Source organism: Oncorhynchus masou, chromosome 31 (genome assembly GCF_036934945.1).
Source record: "Oncorhynchus masou masou isolate Uvic2021 chromosome 31, UVic_Omas_1.1, whole genome shotgun sequence".
Classification (NCBI taxonomy): Eukaryota; Metazoa; Chordata; class Actinopteri; order Salmoniformes; family Salmonidae; genus Oncorhynchus; species Oncorhynchus masou.
The window spans coordinates 54,742,768-54,765,601 of record NC_088242.1 but is presented as its reverse complement, the minus strand read 5'-3'; the positions used below and the strand labels follow the sequence as shown (position 1 = coordinate 54,765,601).

The following is a 22,834-nucleotide window of genomic DNA, read 5'->3' as shown; positions in this document are numbered from 1 at the left end:
TCATGCTACCACTAGAGAGCACCGCCAGCATTCAAAAGTGACCAAAACATCAGCCAGGAAGCATAGGAACTGAGAAGTGGTCTGGTCACCACCTGCAGAACCACTCCTTTATTGGGGGTGTCTTGCTAATTGCCTATAATTTCTACCTGTTGTCTACTCCATTTGCACAACAGCATGTGACATTTATTGTCAATCAGTGTTGCTTCCTATGTGGACAGTTTGATTTCACAGAAGTGCGATTGACTTGGACTTACATTGTGTTGTTTAAGTATTCCCTTTATTTTTTTGAGCAGTGTATATACTTGTGTATTGATTTTAAGAAAGGCATTGATGTTGATGGTTAGGTGCATTAGTGCAACGACTGTGCTTTTTTTGCAAATGCACTTGTTAAATCACCTGTTTGGCGAAGTAGGCTATGAGTCTATGATAAATTAACAGGCACCGCATCGATTATATGCAACACAGGACAAGCAGAGGCAGAGAATCCCAGATAAACTAGTAATATCATCAACCATGTGTAGTTAACTAGATATTATGTTAAGATTCATTGTTTTTTATAAGATACGTTTAATTCTAGCTCGCACCTTACCTCGGCTCCTTGCTGCACTCGCATAACAGGTAGTCAGTCTGCCACGCAGTCTCCTCATGGAGTGCAATGTAATAGGCCATGATCGGTGTCCATTACTGATTGTTACCGATTGTTATGAAAACTTGAAATCTGCCCTGAATAATCTGCCATTCCGATTAATCGGTCGACCTCTAGTCGGGAGACACTGTGGCCCTGTCCGACAGATTACTACGGACAGGGCCAAATAGCAGGATATAACCCCACCCACTTTGCCAAAGCACAGCCCCCACACCACTAGAGGGAAATCTTCAACCACCAACCTACTCCCCTGAGACAAGGCTGAGTATAGCCCACAAAGATTCCCCCCCCCCCAATCCACTCAAGTGACGCACCCCTCCTAGGGACGGCATGGAAGAGCGCCAGTGACTCAGCCCCCATAATAGGGTTAGAGGCAGAGAATCCCAGTGGAGAGAGGAGAACCGGCCAGGCGGAGACAGCGAGGGCGGTTTGTTGATCCAATGCCTTCCTGTTCACCTTCACACCCCTGGGCCAGACTACACTCAATCATAGGACCTACTGAAGAGATGAGTCATCAATAAAGACTTAAAGGTCGAGACCGAGTCTGTGTCTCTCACATGGATAGGCAGACCATTCCATAAAAACAGAGTTCTATAGCAGAAAGCCTTGCCTCCAGCTGTTTGCTTAGAATTTCTAGGGACAATAAGGAGGCCTGCGTCTTGTGACGTGTAGGTATGTACGGCAGAACCAAATCGTAAAGATAAGTAGGAGCAAGCCCATATAATGCTTTGTAGGTTAGCAGTAAAACCTTGAAAGCAGCCCTTGCCTTAACAGGAAGCCAGTGTAGAGAGGCTAGCACTGAAGTAATATGATCAAATCTTTTGATTCTAGTCAAGATTCTAGCAGTCATGTTTAGCACTAGCTGAAGTTTATTTAGTGCTTTATCCGGGTAACCGGAAAGTAGAGCATTGCAGTAGTCTAACATAGAAGTGACAAAAGCATGGATTAATTTTTCTGCATAATGTTTGGACAGTTTTTGCAATGTTACGTAGATGGAAAAAAGCTGTCCTTGAAACAGTCTTGATATGTTCGTCAAAAGAGAGATCAGGGTCCAGAGTAACTTCGAGGTCCTTCACGGTATTATTTGAGACGACTATACAACCATCAAGATTAATTGTCAGATTTAACAGAAGATCTCTTTGTTTCTTGGGACCTAGAACAAGCATCTCTGTTTGTCCAAGTTTAAAAGTAGAAAATTTGCCGCCATCCACTTCCTTATGTCTGAAACACAGGCTTCCAGGGAGGGCAATTTTGGGGCTTCACCATGTTTCATTGAAATGTACAGCTGTGTGTCATCCACATAGCAATGAAAGTTAACATTATGTTTCCGAATGACATCACCAAGAGGTAAAATATATAGTGAAAACAATAGTGGTCCTAAAACAGAACCTTGAGGAACACCGAAATTGACAGTGGATTTGTCAGAGGACAAACCATCCACAGAGACAAACTGATATCTTTTGACAGATAAGACCTAAACCAGGCCAGAACTTGTTGGTTTAGACCAATTTGGGTTTCCAATCTCTCCAAAAGAATGTGGTGATCGATGGTATCAAAAGCAGCACTAAGGTCTAGGAGCACGAGGACAGATGCAGAGCCTCGGTCTGAAGTCATTAAAAGGTCATTTACCACCTTCACAAGTGCAGTCTCAGTGCTATGATGAGGTCTAAAACCAGACAGAAGCATTTTGTATCCATTGTTTGTCTTCAGGAAGGCAGTGAGTTGCTGTGCAACAGATTTTTCAAAACATTTTGAGAGGAATGGGAGATTCGATAAAGGCAGAGAGTTTTTTTAAATTTTCTTGGTCAAGGTTTGGCTTTGTCAAGAGAGGCTTTATTACTGCCACTTTTAGTGAATTTGGTACACCTCCGGTGGATAGGAAGCCATTTATTATAATCAACATAGGAGGGCCAAGCACAGAAAGCAGCTCTTTCAGTAGTTTAGTTGGAATAGGGTCCGGTATGCAGCTTGAAGGTTTAGAGACCAAGACTATTTTCACCATTGTGTCAAGAGAGTCATGTGAAATCCATAGATTATTGGGGCCTAATTCATTTATTTCAATGGTTCTGATGAGTCCTCTGAGCACCATGTATTTCCATGACGCTGCGCCTGGGGGCCCCGGCCTGATGAGAGACAAAGAAAGAGGGGGAGTGAGGCTAAGAGTGGCCCACAGGCCACGGGAATGAGACACGACACTTTAACTCAGATTAGATAAATAAAGTGTCAAATTTGTAATTTGAAGTGGGGGAAATGTTAACATTTGTCACTTTTCCTAAAACCAGATGTGGAAAAACAATTGATACAAGTTTTTTTTAATGACTTAACATTTATTCATAGTAAAGGATCTTGAAAACCCAAACAAATGAAAATTGGCAGTGTTAAGGCTAGGGGACATGTAGAACAATTGTACATTCTCTTTTACAGTGTAATCATTTGTATTGTAACATTAGGCCCATATACAGTACCAGTCAAAAATGTGGACGCACCTACTCATTCAAGGGTTTTTCTTAATTTTTGTACTATTTTCTACATTGTAGAATAATAGTGAAGACATCAAAACAATGAAATATGGAATCATGTAGTAACCAAAAAGGTGTTAAACAAATCAAAATATATTTTATATTAGAAATTCTTCAAAGTAGCCACCCTTTGCCTTGATGACAGCTATGCACAAGCTTGGCATTCTCTCAACTAGCTTCATGAGGTAGTCACCTGGAATGCATTTCAATTAACAGGTGTGCCTTGTTAAAAGTTCATTTGTGGAATTTATTTTGTTCTTAATGCATTTGAGCCATTCAGTTGTGTTGTGTCAAGGTAGGGGTGGTATACAGAATATAGCCCTATTTGGTAAAAGACCAAGTCCATATTATGGCAAGAACAGCTCAAATAGAAACGACAGTCCATCATTACTTTAAGGTCAGTCAATCCGGATAATTTCAAGAAAGTTTCTTCAAGTGCAGTCACAAAAACCATCAGCGCTATGATGAAACTGGCTCTCATGGGGACCGCCACAGGAAAGGAGGAATCTATAATATATTTGAATGAGTAGGTGTGTCCAAACGTTTGAGGGGGGGGGGGGTAGGCAGTCATTGTAAATAAGAATTGGTTCTCAACTGACTTGCCTAGTTAAATAAAAAAATTAATAAAAGCAAGTGGGGTTTTGAAATCAAATTGAATTATATTCAATTTGATTTCTCATCAGTAAGCAGTAGCTATGAAATCCGTTACAGTATCTGCAAACACTAGCCTTTTCTCTGGGAGAGTATATCTAGCCTCTCTCTTTCCCTTCTTTTCATGAACTTAGGCTGCAGAATAAGAATACACATTATTGAAGAGAACCAAAAAGTATACCTTCACGTGACAAGGCTGAAAAACAATAGCAATAACAGATCACTCATTCTTTACCCAAAGTTCACGTCACTTCATAGAAGTCACTGGTCTGCCAATCAATGCAAATGCATTTGACACACTATACAAAGCTTTATGACAAAAAAGCTGTAGGCCTACAACCTATGTCCCAAGTAATTACATTAAATCATTATTTTAGCCATTTGTAAATAAGACCTGTAAAAATAATATTTGACATGAGTGTGCCTGTAGTGCTTATTCAAGTCCCACAGGATAATAATCTCTTCCGTAGTGTTCATATTAATAACCTCAACCGGGCAATCCAGCCAGTACCTCAGTACAGGTCTTTAAAGGGCTTGGGGTAGTTAAACATCAGATAATCCATGTAATAAAAGTCATAGGCCCTCTGTCTTTCTGTGGAGTTCAATTGTTCAAAGTATCTCTGGGTGATGGAGGAGGAAGTCCTTTCTGCCTTTGGGTTCCTGTCTTTAAAGTCAGGGAAAGTCAGGTTTCTAGGTGCCCCAATGCTCCGTAGCAGGAAGTTGGCCTCCTCCTTCAGGTTCTCGAACTTCCCGATGAAGTCGTTGCGTAGCAGGCAGGGGCTGCAAAGCTGGCTGACCGGCTCCCAGTGGATGTCCATGCCTACGGGCCGCCTCACATCCAACAGGTACTGGACAAACTCTCTGAAGGTGACCCCGGCGCCGGTCCTCAGGGCGGAGCGTGAGGCATTGGCCCGGTACCGGGAGATGATGGGCCGACCGAACACCGGGTGGTAGTACGAGTTGGGGCTCTCGAACTTGTCGCGGAAGGCGGAAACCAGCCTCTCGAAGGGCTCCCGTACGAAGAGGACCTTGGTGTAGGAACGGAGGCGCTCGGCCACGCCCGCCTGGTCGAAGGCGTCCAGTCGGCGGAGCTGGTTGGCGTAGTGGGCGTCGTCGTGGGCGATGATGTGCGTGGAGGTGGCGCTGCCGCCCAGGACCATCAGCACCCGTTTCCAGTTGGAGCAGCCGGCTTTGGGCACCTCACAGTACAGCAGGCCTGACCTATTATTTATTAAACAGTACAACACAAATATATTCATAGTTATCTGGGGCTGTGTCCTGTATGTATCTAGGAATCCTGATTTCGGATCAGTTCTGCCTTTTTAGATCACAATGAATTCAATTATATGGACGGGGGGGTGGGGGGGACCTCAAGATCAGCCGGGAACATGAATTGCAATGAAATACAATTATACATATAAGTTATGTACTGTAAATAATATCTGTAAATAATTCTCAATGAAATTAACCACTAAAGTTACTACACCTATCCTCCACGTAGACGCGGGACACCTGCCGGCGGGACACAGGTCGCTCGGTGACACCCGGCTGGTATTTGGCGCAGACCTCCCTGAGCAGGCGGCGACGGGACGCCTGGGTTTGCGCCAGGCCCTGTAGCCGACTGTCCTCTTCATCAGAGCCGGCACCACTAGGGGTTACAGGCCCGCTCTTTAACAGCAGCTTCCTGTGGCGTTTGGTGACGGGTTGCCCGGTGCTCTCGGCCTGCTGGTCCCCAGAGGTTGGGGTGGCTGGGTGGGGCAGCCACTGGAAGGCTGGAGGTTGTCTGGGGCTAGGAGTAGGGAGGCTGGGGTTAGAGGACATCTCTACCCCTGGTGCTCCATGGAAACCTCCACCCAGGTTGATGTCTATAACGACTGCACTGTCAAAGGACTGCTCCTGTGGCACACAGGAGCACATGGAACAATTGTTAACAGAAGCTCATATAGTGCTTGTTTCTCAAGAATCCACAAGATGGTGCCATTACATTATTTTGAGTGAACTGAGACAACAGTGATCTGATCTAATCCAATAATCGTACCTTTGGAATTGGCCACCTTGGAGCAACCATCAACTTTGCACCTAGAGAGAGACAAGGGGGGTTGAGTTTGAGAGACATTGATAGAATCCAACATTACGTATTACAAAAAGTCCTTTGCTGGTAACAAGTTTCTCCAGCTGAGCTGAAATAGTTATCAAGAGAGAGCCTGGAGGAGAGATGGTGTCTATTACCGATGGTGCTATAGGAGGAGGGTCCATTTTATCACAAGATTAGGTTTTTGATAGAGAGGCAAGACGTGTGTGTGTCTGTGTTTGTGTGTGTGTGCCTTACCAAGTGATATTCTTTAGACTGGGAAAAGTGACTATGCATAATAGGACAGGAATTGTTATAGGACTGGTGAGTAGGGATTCCAAAAACTGCTTTGTCATCAAAATATACAGTGCCTTTCCCGAAAGTATTCAGACCCCTTGACTTTTTCCACATTTTGTTACGTTACAGCCTTATTCTAAAATTGATTAAATGAATAAAAATCTGAAATCTACACACAATAATCCATAATCACAAAGTGAAGAGGTTTTTAGACATTTTTGAAAATGTGTTAAAAATAAAAAAAGATGGCTTATTTACACAAGTATTCAGACCCTTTGCTATGAGACTAGAAATTGAGCTCAGGTGCATCCTGTTTCCATTGATCATCCATGAGATGTTTCTACGCAAAAATGCTCAAAAACCAAGCCATGAGGTTGAAGGAATTGTCCGTAGAGCTCCGAGACAGGATTGTGTCAAAGCACAGATCTTGGGAACTCCATCATTCTTAAATGGAAGAGGTTTGCAACCACCAAGACTCTTCCTAGAGCTGGCTGCCCAGCCAAACTGAGCAATCGGGGAGAAGGGCCTTGGTCAGGGAGGTGACCAAGAACCCGATGGTCACTCTGACAGAGCTCTAGAGTTCCTCTGTGGGGATGGGAGAACCTTACAGAAGGACAACCATTTCTGCAGCACACCACAAATCAGGCCTTGGTGGTAGAGTGGCCAGACAGAAGCCCTCCTCAGTAAAAGGCACATGACAGCCCGCTTGGAGTTTGCCGAAAGTCACATAAAGACACTCAGACAATAAGAAACAAGATTCTCTGGTCTGATGAGACCAAGATTGAACTCTTTGGCCTGAATGCCAAGCGTCACGTCTGGAGGAAACCTGGCACCATGAAGCATGGTGGTGGCAGCATCATGCTGTGGGGGTGTTTTTCAGTCAGGGACTGGGAGACTAGGCAGGGTCGAGGTAAAGATGAATGGAGCAAAGTACAGAGAGATCCTTGATGAAAACCTGTTCCAGAGCGCTCAGAACCTCAGACTGGGGGCGAAGGTTCACCTTCCAACAGGACAACGACCCTAAGCACATAGCCAAGACAATGCAGGAGTGGCTTCAGGACAAGTCTCTGAATGTCCTTGAGTGGCCCAGCCAGAGCCCGGACTTGAACCCTATTGAACATCCCTGGAGAGACCTGAAAATAACTGTGCAGCAAGGCTCCCCATCCAACCTGACAGAGCTTGACAGGATCTGCAGAGAAGAATGGGAGAAACTCCCCAAATACAGGTGTGCCAAGCTTGTAGCGTCACACCCAAGAAGATTCAAGGCTGTAATTGCTGCCAAAGGTGCTTAAACAAAGTACTGAGTAAAGGGTCTGAATACTTATGTGATCAGTTTTTTTAAACAGTTTTTGCTTTGTCATTATGGGGTATTGTGTGTAGATTGATGAAGAAAAACAACTATTTAATCAATTTTAGAATAAGGCTGTAATGTAACCAAATTTGGAAAAAGTCAAGGGGTCTGAATACTTTTAAGGCACTGTATGTCTTTGTTACCCTCATTCATCTGCAATGATAATGCTCAAAATATATCCCTTCATACAGTTGCTTGTTTTTTTGCTTTTCCTTTATCGTGCCAAACTCAGTCAAAACTCTTAGAAGTCAGGGTAAGACGTGGTTGACCTCTTGAGAGGAGGAGAGATTCCTCATGGCTCTTCTGACACTGCAGCCGTCAGAAAGAAGGAACCTTCAGTGTTAAGATGATCCCAGGTCAACTGCTATAAAGCCACCTGGATCCCCCATTACCCTTGGTACAAAGACATTAGCAGGCGCTCTGTGTTTGTGTGTTCTAGTAAAGAGTGGCAAGGTTGTCATTGTTATGTAAAGTATCAGTCACCCCCTTGTGGAGCAGCCCAATAGCCCTGAATTTATTTATTCAGTTTTCTTGCAGCTGCCTGGTGCTATAGAGAAGGAACACAATATTGAGTACTTGTTTTTGAAATAGTTCATGAGAAATTTAGCACAGTGTCGTTATACATTCTAGATGCAACATTATATGTATCATTATATGACTGTATTTAAAAGGTAGCCTGCGCTGTAGTTGCTGTAGTTCTCACCAGCAACATCTCTAATGTCCACGTGATGTCTTGAACATCTGCTATGGTGACTAATGATGTTTTCTGTTGTATTCCTCCATCTCTTGGGTGTCTACTTCCCTCACGAAAAAAACATTATTTTATGATGGATTATCAACACAATGTGAAAGACATTGACTGTTGTCAAAATGTCTAGTGACTCAGTCCCCAGTATTGAATCATGCTTTCTGTTTGACTGGTTTTCAGTTCTGCTCAAATACATACAGTGCCTTCGGGATGTATTCAGACCCCTTGACTTGTTCCGTATTTTGTTAGGTTACAGCCTTATCCTTAAATTGATTGACAATTTGTTTCCCTCATCAATCTACACACAATACCCCATATAGACAAGGCAAAAACTGGAGAAAAACCCCCAGAAATATAACATAAGTATTCAGACCCTTTACTCAGTACTTTGTTTAAGCACCTTTGGCAGCAATTATAGCCTTGAGTCTTCTTGGGTGTGACACTACAAGCTTGGCACACCTGATTTGGGGGGTTTCTCCCATTCTTCTCTGCAGATCCTCTCAATCTCTGTCAGGTTGGATGGGGAGCGTTGCTTCACAGCTATTTTCATGTCTCTCCAGGGATGTTCAATAGGGTTCAAGTCCGGGCTCTGTCTGGACCACTGAAGGTAATTCAGAGACCTGTCCCGAAGCCACTCCTGCATTGTCTTGGCTATGTGCTGAGGGTCATGGCCTGTTAGACTGGGGGCGAAGGTTCACCTTCCGAGGTCCTGAGAGCTCTGGAGCAGGTCAAGGATCTCTCTGTACTTTGCTCCGTTCATCTTTGCCTCGATCCTGACTAGTCTCCTAGTCTCTGCCGCTGAAAAACACCCCCACAGCATGATGCTGCCACCACCATGCTTCACCGTAGGGATGGTGCTAGGTTTCCTCCAGTAGTGACGCTTGGTATTTAGGCCAAATAGTTCAATCTAGGTTTTATCACATCAGAGAATCTTGTTTATCATGGTCTGAGAGTCTTTATGTGCCTTTTGGCAAACTCTAAGCAGGCTGTCATGTGCCTTTTACTGAGGACTGGCTTCCATCTGGCCACTCTACCATAAAAGCCTGATTGGTGGAGTGCTGTGGAGATGGTTGTCCTTTTGGAAGGTTCTCCCATCTCCACAGAGGACCTATAGAGCTCTGTCAGAGTGACCATTGGGTTCTTGATCACCTCCCTGACCAAGGCCTTTCTCCCCTGATTGCTCAGTTTGGCCAGGTGGCCAGCTCTAGGAAGATAGGATGCACCTGAGCTCAATTTCGAGGCTCATCGCAAAATAAGGTATTTCTGTTTTTAATAAATGTTTAAACATTTAAAAAAATTAAACAGATTTGCTGTGTTATTATAGGGTATTTGTTTAGACTGCTGTAGATTTGTATTTATTTAATACATTTTAGAATAAGGCTGTAACTCAACAAAATATGGATAAAGTCAAGGGGTCTGAATACTTTCCAAAGGCACTGTTCATAAATGCTAATTACTGGTTATGTCAATTGCACTTGTGTTGGTTGTCTAAGTAATAGCTCTCAACGCATGTGTTCAGTTTTCCTCTTCACATATCTGGAACACCTACTGGTAGTTAGGGCTATTACTGTAGTGTTTACATTCTGTATCTATTTAGGGAAGATTGTAAAGCATGCACCTGCTGCCTGCCTAAAAACCACCCCCTACCATCACATACCACCACACACAACCATCAGTCACCTTCCTTAATTTCAGGCATGACTCCCATGACTCTCTAGCAATCATAGACTCACAGCCGCAACTGTAAACTTAAACTTCACTTTTCCGTCTGGAGCTTAGTTCCACGTACACACGCACTCTCAAACAGCCAGACAGACAGACAGACAGACAGACACTGACCTACCGACCCTGGTCTGGCTACGATGGAGATTACGAGAGGGGAGCGACCTGACTAGGGTGGAGTATTTTACCAACGTTCCATCTAGAGAATAAATCACGTTTCTCCGGGTAACCAGGTATTTCTCACCAAAACCGTGAGTGTCATTCAAAAACATTACAAAGCATATAAATAGGCCTATGTCCGGAGTTGATTAGAGCTTTGATCGAAAATTCAAGCCTGATGCTACCTGAGCCTGATGAGTCATACATTAAATAGATTTTATGAACCCTACATTAATGACATTTAATGAGCAAAAGCCCCAAAAATACCAAATGATTGTGCCGTTATCCAATACATATATGATACTGGCTACTGCACATTACGCACAACAGATACAGATAAAAGCCCAAAGATGTAACTAGCTATATGCTCTCTTGGGTAAATAAATGAAACTAGCTCCAGTAGGCTAATCTTTTTAGTGTGAACTGTATTACTGTACTTTATTATTATATGGACTGGAATTACGCACATCGTTCAAACCATGATTAAACAGGGAGAGAACATGCGATTCTGGTGCAGCACATGCAGCCTACAAAGTTACAAGTATATGCTAGAAAATTAGATTTTCATTTTGAAATATAATAGGGCTTATTTTATAATTAGTAGGCTGACACATTGATACCTTTCATAATGTTTCCCCTAATATTAGCCAACCTCCTATTTCTATTTGTTGTTGCTTCATTCTTTCCTTGCTTTCAACAGTTAAATTAAATATGTTTTGTTTACCTTCCCTTCACCATTCTAATTACATTCTTTAATAAGATAGGACTAGAATTCAATGATGAAGACGTTCACTTCTCTTGAGGAACTTTGAACGGTTACGGGTCTGAATAAATAACTGCTTTAGCCTACCGCCATCGTGCGTTCGCTCTTCTTTCAAACGACCCGATCTATTGGCTGCTGTATTTAACGTTCAGAAAACAAGAGCTTGCATTCTTTTCGAAGTCTATTGGCATAAGAAATGCGAGGGAAAAAAACATGTCAATCAAGATATTCTAGTCTAGCGTTTCCTGCCTGTGACTCCCAATAGCTAAGGAGCGTTTTTGTTTTTGAAGGAAAGGCCAGCGGAACACAGGTGCGTGCGTATTGCGCAAGACACAGAGCCTATACATTAGAAGCTTATTATGCATAACCCATCATTAATTGGCGAAATATAAGTCTAATACTGCATTGAATTTATTTTGTTAGGTTATAGCCTTATTCTAAAAGTAATTAAATATGAGTTTCCCTCATCAATCTACACACAATACCCTATAATTACAAATCAAAAACATGTTTTTAGAAATGTTTGCTAATTTATAAAAAACAAAAGAAACCGCCATGATCACATTTACATAAGTATTCAGACCCTTTACTTAGTACTTTGTTGAAGCACCTTTGGCAGCGATTACAGCCTCGACTCTTCTTGGGTATGACACTATAAGCTTGGCACACCTGTATTTGTGGAGTTTCTCCCATTCTTCTCTGCAGATCCTCTCAAGCTTTGTCAGGTTGGATGGGGAGCGTTGTGCACAGCTATTTTCATGTCTCTCCAGAAATGCTCGATCAGGTTCAAGTCCGGGCTCTGGCTGAGCAACTCAAGGACATTCCAAGACTTGTCCCGAAGCCACTCCTACGTTGTCTTTGCTGTGTGCTTAAGGTCGTTGTCCTGTTGGAAGGTGAATCTTCGCCCCCAGTCTTGAGGTCCTGAGAGCTCTGGAACAGGTTTTCATTAAGGATCTCTCTGTACTTTGCTCCGTTCATTTTCACCTTGATCCTGACTAGTCTCACAGCCGCTGCCACTTTCTCATGGTCTGAGAGTCCATTATGTGCCTTTTACTGAGGAGTGGCTTCCGTCTGGTTACTCTACCATAAAGGCCAGATTAGTGGAATGCTGCAGAGATGGTTGTCCTTCTGGAAGGTTCTCCCATCTCCACAGAGGAACTCTTGAGCTCTGTCAGATTGACCATCGGGTTCTCGGGTCACCTCCCTGACCAAGACCCTTCCCCCCCGATTTCTCAGTTTGGCCGTGCGGCCAGCTCTAGGAAGAGTCTTGGTGGTTCCAAACTTCTTCCATTTAAGAATGATGGAGGCCACTGTGTTCTTGGGGAGCTTCAATGCTGCAGACATTTTCTGGTTCTCTTCCCCAGATCTGTGCCTCGACACAATCCTGTCTCGGAGCTATACGAACAAGTCCTTTGACCTCATGGCTTGGTTTTTGCTCTGACATGCACTGTCAACTGTAGGAACTTATATAAACAGGTTTGTGTCTTTTCAAATAATTCCAATCAATTGAATTTACCTGTCACGCCCTGACCTTAGAGAGACGTTTTATTTCTCTATTTGGTGAGGTCAGGGTGTGATGTGGGGTGGGCATTCTATGTTTTGTATTTCTTTGGTTTTGGCCGAGTGTGGTTCCCAATCAGAGGCAGCTGTCTATCGTTGTCTCTGATTGGGAATCATACTTAGGTAGCCTGTTTTCCCACCTATGTTGTGGGATGTTGTTTTTTGTGTGCTCTGTGAAGCATTTTGTTGTTTGTGTTTGGTGTTCTGAGTGTTAAAGATCATGAACACTTACCAGGCTGCACCTTGGTCGACTTCTTCAGACGATCGTCACATTACCACAGGTGGACTCAAATCAAATTGTAGAAACATTTCAAGGATGATCAATGGAAACAGGATGCACCTGAGGTCAATTTCGAGTCTCATAGCAAAGGGTCTGAAGGCATCTGTTTTTTTGTTTAATATGTTTTTCTTAAATGTCTAAGAACCTATTTTCACTTTGTCATTATGGGGTATTGTGTGTAGATTGCTGAGGATTTTGACTTATTTAATACATTTTAGAAAAAGTCAAGGGGTCTGAATACGTTTCGAAGTCACTGTATAGGGCTATATATCAATCTAGAGTAGGATGATCTATTTTGGATGCAATTTTAATGGAGTTAATGGAGAGATCGAAAGACTGCAAAAGAGTGCTCGTGCCGTGCCCTGATTTAAAGCGATGATATTCCAGTGATAAGGCTGTTTTTTTTAGAACTTTGCAGCTGGAGTATATAAATACAAATCTTTACAATTACAAAAAATAAGGTGACCCCCAAAAGCCAGATGGAGATGAGTAAATTAGATGCGCATTCAGTCTTTATATTACTGTGGCATAGACTATGCTACAGCAAATGCAGGCTTACCTGTCACAAGAAAAAAGTTACTGTCATGAGATGAAGTATTTGAACTGCGTACCATACTGAGATGAGCTGTCTGTCCCCACCATGAGTGTTGATGATTCATCATGCAGAGGCCGTAGAGAAGACAGATTTAGACATTGCATATAATTTAACAGTTCCATTTCACACCATGCTGTTCATATAAATCATTTACCAGTTTCTTGCAGTTAGTTATCCCGGGAAAAAGAAGTGGTTTTGGGCGGTAAATCCCGGTAAATCTTGGTAACCAGGCCATTCAATCCTAGAACTGACTGACAGCACGTGTCAACAGGGAGGACAGGAAGGTTGTGTCTGCCATCACACTGACCTACACAGGGTCATCACAGGATCGATTATATGCCAGACCTATGGAGGCCTGCTACTGGTGACAGACTGAAAGAGAGGTGTGTGTGTGTGTGTGTGTGTGTGTGTGTGTGTGTGTGTGTGTGTGTGTGTGTGTGTGTGTGTGTGTGTGTGTGTGTGTGTGTGTGTGTGTGTGTGTGTGTGTGTGTGTGTGTGTGTGTGTGTACTCTGGCTCAGTTTGTAGAGCATGGAGCTTGCAACGCCAGGATTGTGGGTTAGATTGGGCCATTAACCACGAAAGGTTGCTAGATCGAATCCCCGAGCTGACAAGGTAAAAAATATTTTGTTCTTCCCCAGTGTTCCTAGGCTGTCATTGTAAATAAGAATTTGTTCTTAACTGACTTACCTAGTTAAATAAACATTCCTGAGGCCACCCATATGTAAAATGTATGCACGCATGTCTGTAAGTCGCTTTGGATAAAAGCATCTGCTAAATGTCATATGTTATATTATATTTACTGTGTGTCGTGGGGAGCTGAGCTGAGCTGAAGGGCCAATTACTTACTTCCTAGGCAAGAACCAGATTTATAACACCTGTCTAAGGTCTCTCCACTGTCAGTCTACAGACAGACTCTATGAGTAACATCCATAACTCTGCACTCTGCTCTTTCTAATCCTCATCATACTAACTACTCTCTCGATTAAAATCTACTGTAAAACAGTGTCATTGTTTCAACTTGAAAAACATCAGTTACCCAGTTTTCCTAACAAATGTAATTCCATAAACTCATTTGTTGAGTTGACTAACTGCATTCACGCTGCATTCATCTTCACTCTCACCCCTGAGCAAGAAAGGACAGCACAACTCCATAGACTCAAACCCTGAGTGTATGGGGGGGGGGTGTCTTTACAAGACTAGTCACTTGTATAGACACACAAAGACACTCGTGCAGATCAGTGGCGGCTGGTGCTGTTTAAGATGAGGGAGGATAATTTTTTATATGAGCATGGCCTTAATTCTATTACAGCATATTGGATGACTCTCATTCATAGTCCATTCACCCAGTTCAATATAACAGCGATAGGTTTAGGCTACTGATACTCAAATGTCCCCTATACCCATCATGACGTTGCTACAACCTCGTCTATGAATGAAAGTTTACAACGCAGGTGCACACAGGTCGGGAGACAAATTTCAGGTGATGGACAGTGACACATTCAATAGCGCCTTGCACACCCTTTCCTGCATCTAGCTGATCTTGGGTGTACTCATTAGTCCAACAGTTGAAAACAAGTTTTTTCATTGGACAAATTCAGGTATGTTTATCCCCGTTTTGTTCTGTTTGTTTCTGTTTAAGAAATGTTTTTCAACAGAATTGGCAGAATGAATGAATACACCCCTGAACATGTGAAAACAGTTAACTTTCATAGCCATATACAAACAGCCTGTTGTAATTCCTTTTCACATCTACACGTGACATTTTGAATATATTTTGTATCATTTGATCTAAAAAGGCCGATGTTATTTTTATATTTCATTTTTTTATGAAATTCACTGAGGATGGTCCTCCTCTTCTTCCTCTGAGGAGCCTCCACTGGTGTACACACACACACACACACAGTGTATACAAACAGATTCTCACAAACATGTATAAAAACGCATGCAATATGCATAAAGGAAGGTACACACACATGCTCAGAAATGCATGCTGTACATTGTAAATGAGTCTGTATATCCTATCAATACACATTACACAGGCCTGTAGACTCTTTACATCACAATCAAACATGTCATGACTTCCACCGAAGTCGGTCCCTCTCCATGTTGGGGCGGTGTTCGGCGGTCGACGTCACCGATCTTCTAGCTAATCACCGATCCATTTGTCATTTTCCATTGGTTTTGTCTTGTCTTCCTTCACACCTGGTACCAATCCCATCAATTAAATGTTGTGTATTTAACCCTCTGTTTCCCCTCATGTCCTTGTCGAAGATTGTTTGTTTGTAGGTTTGTGTATTGGGGCGTGACGGGTTCTTGTCCCCACTTTTATTTATGTTGTATTTTGGTTTTGGAGTTTTTGTTAAGTTTACTAAACGACTCCATTTATACCAAGTTCGATTCTCCTGCGCCTGACTTCCCTGCCACCAACACACACATTATTACACATGTCATCTTCTAGAGGGATTACCAGTAGTTTATCACAGAATTTCTTCACTGGTGTGTGATGTATGACTAGGGCTGGTATTACCACCACACCTGCAGCCATGAGCGCAGTAAAATTCTACGTGACCGCTGAGTCATGGTAATCTCCTTTTATGCACTCTGGACATGCATTTGTAGTACCCAATTTACTAACGATCATCAGGTGTCTAATGGCTTGGTACTCAGGGCTCTATTGTCCCTCGAACCACTCTGTCATCAATGCAAATGCTATGGAAAATCACATCAAACACTTATCATCAAAACAGTATGAGCTTTTAAAGCTCACCTCACTGCGATTGATCAATTTGAAGAAAGAAGTTAAACAATAGGATTAAACTGAGTGAAAAAACTTGGTCATTGTGGATGTTGTTTCAATGCCTAACACAAAGAAAAGGAAAGCACTTTATAGGCCTAAATATAAGCACCCCCCTCAAAATGATTGTGCCGTTATACAAGAAATAGCCTCCGGCCTATTACACATGGCGGAAAAACATTTTAAATAATACTGATTTAAGATATCTTTGGTGTATAATTGGTCTAGCCTAAATTAAACAAATTCAGATTTAGCCTACAATTATAGTGGATTTGTTTTTGATTTTGAATAGCCTAGTAATAGGGCATTTTTAATAATAAATAAAAAATAATAGACTGACACGTTACCTTTTAACTGCAGAATATCTCACCACTGAGTTTAAATCTGCTCCCCTCTCTCGTTCATTCCTTTCGCCACCGTGCAGAGAGGGGCTGTCAACAGTTTAAGAAATATATTTCATTGTGAAAACATTTTACCATTCATATTCCCAAACAGATTTCACTTGTTTTCCCAAATGAAGCACTGGGTAGCTACAGGAACGGTGTTGGAGAGCCTATGGCATATAGAATGGCGCAGGTAAATTACCGCAGTAGCCATGAGTGAAAAACATTCAGGCGGGAAAATAGCCTCCATTCTTTATTCCAGTCCATGTCGATTACATGCATTGTTTTTGTCTTGTCCCTGTTCTTGCCTATTTGATAATGGGCCATTGTAAATCGAAAATAATTTTACATATTAATAAAGACAAGACTCAATTGAGAATAGTCTGATGGGTTAGAATATGATCACGTGATGAGAGAACAGCGGCAAGAAACAGACGCAAGCTTTTTTTGGCGACTTTTCAAATCCTCAATAGCCAATAGTCACATCATGCAGCCCATATATCTTTTGATGTCTAAGGCATTCTAAGGTTTGTATCATTTACAGCTAAAGTTTCCAAATAACTATAAATCTATCATATAGGACCTGTTTCAAAATGTAAACGCTTCTTGTTGCGGCTTTATTTGAGGAGCCTGGAGATGCTAAATGTGTTTGTTATTTGACGGTCAATTACCGTGAGACTGCCAGTTTTTTTGCATGACAATAACCCGCTGACAATTTCATGACTGCCACAGCCCTACGTATGACTCACGGATGCAAAGACAATAGATCTAGAGACAAAATGAAAACCAACAAAACATAAAAAGATGACAAAGGCAGATGATGTTTAATCTCGATGTGACAAGCACACCAACTCACTGCTGTACGAAATATGCATTTGGTGGATATTGTTTATTGTACGAAGGATGTACAGTGCCTTCGGGAAGGATTCAGACCCCTTGACTTTTTCCAATTTTATTAAGTTACAGCCTTATTCTAAAATAGCTTAAATAGTTGTCCCCCCCCCCATCAATCTACACACAATACCCCTTAATGACAAAGCAAAAACAGGTTTTTAGAAAATGTTGCAATTTATAAAAAATTCTAAACAGAAATATCACATTTACATAAGTATTCAGACCCTTTACTCAGTACTACTCAGTACTGCAGAGATGGTTGTCCTTCTGGATGGTTCTCCCATCTCCACAGAGGAACAGAGCTCTGTCAGAGTGACCATCGGGTTCTTGATCACCTCCCTGACCAAGGCCCTTCTCCCCTGATTGCGCAGTTTGGCTGGGCGGCCAGCTCTAGGAAGAGTCTTGGTGGTTCCAAACTTCTTCTATTTAAGAATGTTGGAGTTCCCCAGATTTGTGCTTTGACACAATCCTGTCTCGGAGCTCTACGGACAATTCCTTCGACCTCATGGCTTGGTTTTTGCTCTGACTTGCGCTGTCAACTGTGGGACCTTATATAGACAATTCATGTCCAATCAATTGAATTTACCACAGGTGGACTCCAATCAAGTTGTAGAAACAGCTCAAGGATGATCAATGGAAACAGGATGGACCTGAGCTCAATTTCGAGTCTCATAGCAAAGGGTCTGAATACTTATGTAAATGTGATATTTTAATTTTTAATCAGTAGCAAAAATGTATGTTTTTCCTTTGTCATTATCGGGTATTGTATGTAGATTGAGAATTGTTTTATTTATTTAATCCATTTTAGAATAAGGCTGTAATGTAACAAAATGTGGAAAAAGTTGAGCGGTCTGAATACTTTACGAATGCACTGTATATAGCTACTTTCTGCATGAAAACATGGAGTAATCAAAGAGAATCGACAATATATTAATGCATAATCTTCTATTTTATTAATGCGTCAGCCAGAGCGGAGCAGTGGTCGATTGAATTTAGTACTTTGCATAATTGCTGTCATCCCACATTGGCCCACATAACCTTGATACGACTTAAAGTAGAGCTGCAGCTCCAGCTCACCTGGTCTCAGTCAACTGTTGTGTGCACAGAAGAACAGCCATGTTAATGTCAGTCATGGGTCCATTCATCAGTTAAGAGAACAATGTGTGAACAACAATTTAGGGTACTATACACTACTGGTGTCTTTTTGCTAGTGTGACATAGTGTTCCCATTTTCTCCTCGACAATGGCAAATAACCTGAGAATGTGTATGTATGCATACTGTATCCACTGCATGGATACTGTATGTCAATGTGTTTAAGTGCACTTATACAATGAAACCATTTCCATTTGGTTTCAAAATTCTACCCAGCCAGTCACACCATGTCAGGTAGATATTCTGATCTTCCCAAGCAAAGTGTCCTGCATCACAGAGTAAAGCATGTTAACTTATGGTAACGCGTCAATGTCAAATTACCAGGAAAGCCTTGCAGAGCTGCTTACTCTAATTTCACAGGGATTTATTTACCTGACTCGCTAACGACCTAAACTGAGATCTTTAATGTTCCTAGTATTAATCCCACCAAACATAAATTCTGTACATGCTTGCCAGATCTTTTTAAGATATGAGTTATCCCCATCTCCATTAGACACTGTTACCCTGGCTAATAAGAACTGAGACTAAAATCTACACCAACAAACATTGACTCACTTTTTAATGTGCTCAACTTTGGTCCATTGGGTGCAATATTCCTGAAGTATGCCTTATTGCTCAGATAACTTTGCTTCAACAACAACAAATAGTAAAGAAAACCTAAGGGCATGAGTTGGTCTTTTATTCAGATTTCTCACACAGCACTGCTTGTATTACAGTATCTTCTGACCAGTAGACACTCCTCAGAAGAGGAAGTGGAGGACCATCCTCCTCAGTGAATTTCATAAAAATGTAAAACTTTTAAAAAGTTATCATTTTTAGATAAAACTATACTAAATATGGGCCTATCGAGTGACGCAGTGGTCTAAGGCACTGCATCGCAGTGCTTGAGCCGTCACTACAGACCCGTGATAAGGAGTCCCATAGGGCGGCGCACAATTGGCCCAGCATCATCCGGGTTAGGGGAGGGTTTGGCCGGGGGGGCTTTACTTGGCTCATCGCGCTCTAGCGACTCCTTGTGGTGGGCCAGGCGCTTGCAGGCTGACTTCAGTTGTCAGTTGAGCGGTGTTTCCGCCGACACTGGTGCAGCTGGCTTCCCGGTTCAGTGGGCGGGTGTTAAGAGGCACGGTTTGACGGGTCATATTTCGGAGGACGCATGACTCGACCTTCCACTCTCCCAAGCCTGTTGGGGAGTTGCAGTGCTAAGAAAAGATCGTAATTGGATCGCAATTGAATATCAGGAAATTGGGGAGAAAAAGGGGTTAAAATACAAAACAAAATACAATAAAAATAAAACTATACTAAATATAATCAAATGTCACCAAATAACTGATTAAAACACAATGAACAATAGACCGGAGGAAATCTGTCCTTTGGTCTGATGAGTCCAAATTTGAGATTTTTGGTTCCAACCGCCGTGTCTTTGTGAGACGCAGGTGAATGGATTATCTGCGCATGTGTGGTTCCCATCGTGAAGCATGGAGGAGAAGGTGTGATGGCGTGGGGGTGTTTTTCTGGTGAGACTGTCAGTGATTTATTTAGAATTCAAGGCACACTTAACCAGCATGGCTACCACAGCATTCTGCCGCGATACACCATCCCATCTGGTTTGCGCTTAGTGGGACAATAATATGTTTTTCACCAGGCTGTGTAAGGGCTATTTGACCAAGAAGGAGATTGATGGAGTGCTGCATCAGATGACCTGGCCTCCACAATCACCTGACAACAACCCAATTGAGATGGTTTGGGATGAGTTGGACCACAGAGTGAAGGAAAAACAGCCAACAAATGCTCAGCATATGTGGGAACTCCTTCAAGACTGTTGGAAAAGCATTCCAGGTGAAGCTGGTTGAGAGAATGCCAAGAGTGTGCAAAGCTGTCATCATGGCAAAGGGTGGCTACTTTGAATAATCTAAAATATAATATCATATATTTTGATTTGTTAAAACGTGATTTCATAGTGTTGATGTCGTCACTATTATTCTACAATGTAGAACATTTGTAAAAATAAAGAAAAACCCTTGAATAAGTAGGTATGTCTGAGCTTTTGACTGGTACTGTATACAGTTGGTTTCTGTCCCTAAAAGTGCACATGCTCATATGACTAGTCAGATCCCACTATCCTCTGTCTGTGGACATTAAAGCTTCCATAGATTTCTAGTGATTCTACTTTATGAAAGCTCCTCAGGTGCTCTATTCCAACTCAGTGCCTCAACTCATTACCTCTGCACTGAGCAGGAGATACTGTGACGGAGATGGCTCTTTCAACAAACAGCACACAGTGCTGTGGTCCGGAAGCCTTTCAAGTCACGCTGAAATGTACTCAAATATTTATAACCTTTCCATCAATAAAAGATACCCCTTCAGAGGAGAGGGAGAGAGAGAGAGACCCGAGGAGTTGGAGGTGGAAACTGAGCTGCTCTTCCTAACCTCCTGCTAAATGTATGACCATATTAGAGACACATATTTCCCTCAGATTACACAGACCCACATATCCAATTTTGATAAACTCCCATATCTATTGGGTGAAATACCACAGTGTGCAATCACAGCAGCAAGATTTGTGACCTGTTGCCACAAGAAAAGGGCAACCAGTGAAGTGCGAACACCATTGTAAATACAACTTAATATTTATGTTTATTTATTTTCCCTTTTGTACTTTAACTATTTGCACATCATTACAACACTGTATGTAGACATATGACATTTGAAATGTCTTTATTATTTTGTGAGTGTAATGTTTACTGTACATTTGATTGTTTATTATCTAAACCCCACAGCATGATGCTGCCACCACCATGCTTCACCGTAGGGTTTCCTCCAGATGTGACACTTGGCATTTAGGTCAAAGTGTTCAATCTTTGTTTCATCAGACCAGAGAATCTTGTTTCTCATGGTCTGAAAGTCTTTAGGTGCCTTTTGGCAAACTCCAAGCGGGCTGTCATGTGCCTTTTACTGAGGAGTGGCTTCCGTCTGGCCATAAAGGCCTGATTGGTGGAGTGCTGCAGAGATGGTTGTCCTTCTGGATGGTTCTCCCATCTCCACAGAGGAACTCTGGCGCTATCAGGTTCTGGGTCACTTCCCTGACCAAGGCCCTTCACCCCTGATTGCTCAGCTCTAGGAAGAGTCTTTGTGGTTTCAAACTTCATCAATTTAGCAATGTTGGAGGCTACTGTGTTCTTGGGGACCTTCAATTGTTTTTACCCTTCCCCAAATCTGTGCTTTGGCGCAATCTTGTCCCTGAGCTTTTTGGACAATTCCCTCGACCTCATGGCTTGGTTTTTGCTCTGACATGCACTGTCAACTGTGGGACCTTTTATGTAGACAGGTGTGTGCCTCTCCAAATCATGTCCAATCAATTTCATTTACCACAGGTGGACTCCAATCAAGTTGTAGATACATCTCAAGGATGATCAATGGAGGGCTTTGTGATGGCCACTCAATTTAGAGTCTCATAACAAAGGGTCTGAACACTTAAATAAGGTATTTATGTTTTTCATGTTTAATAAATGTGCAAACATTTCTAAAAACCTGTTTTCGCTTTGTCATTATGGGGTATTGAGTGTAGATTGATGAGGAATTGTTTTTATTTGATCCATTTTAGAATAAGGCTGTAACGTAACAAAATGTGGAAAAAGTCAATGGGTCTGAATACTTTCTGAATGCACTGTATAGTCTAAACTGTCCTTCCAGTGCAGCCATCTGTTCAGACAGAGTGTCTGTGTCACGACACTGTGTGGACAGGTCACAGTGCTGGAGGGTGTCCAGTCTACTGTGTCTCTGCCAGGTCTTTATAGAATTAATCAACACTTTGGACTCTCTTCCACATCGCAACACCCTGCCAAACTTACCCCCTCCATTTCTCATTCCCTCCCTCGCCCCGTCTATCCTCCCCTCTTTCCTTCCCTCCCTCCCATCCTATAAAATGGGACTGGAGTGAGTTTCTGATCGCACAGAGCTGTTGGTGTGTTTAGGACTCAGATGTGTTTTGTGTTTGTCTCACTATCGTAGCTGAAACCCCCACAGCCCTCGCAAGGAGGGAGGGCCCACGAGCTCTGGAGACCCATGCGCCCACCAACATCTCACACTTATGTCTACATTTGATTAATTTCTTTAATAAATATTTTTGATGGTGGACTGATTGGATTATTTGGCATTAAAGGGGAACTGCTTCGAACAAACTGCACTGGTTATGAAAGGCCTATGTGGCATCGATATGAGTCAGAAACATGAATTCTAGTGTCAGAATT

The 22,834-nt window shown here is 42.3% G+C and overlaps 1 protein-coding gene across 1 annotated transcript in view; it reads right to left on the bottom strand.

The window, feature by feature from the left end:
- Positions 1–2,952: 2,952 nt before the first annotated feature.
- LOC135524968 (carbohydrate sulfotransferase 8-like) overlaps positions 2,953–22,834 on the bottom strand; it is a 61,515-nt gene continuing 41,633 nt past the window's right edge. Inside the window, exons 2-4 of the mRNA XM_064952782.1 lie at positions 5,855–5,895; positions 5,303–5,712; positions 2,953–5,037 (exon numbers count right to left, since the gene is read on the bottom strand). Coding sequence (XP_064808854.1) covers positions 4,329–5,037; positions 5,303–5,712; positions 5,855–5,895 — 1,160 coding nt within the window. The 3' untranslated portion in view covers positions 2,953–4,328. The remainder of the gene's footprint in view (positions 5,038–5,302; positions 5,713–5,854; positions 5,896–22,834) is intronic.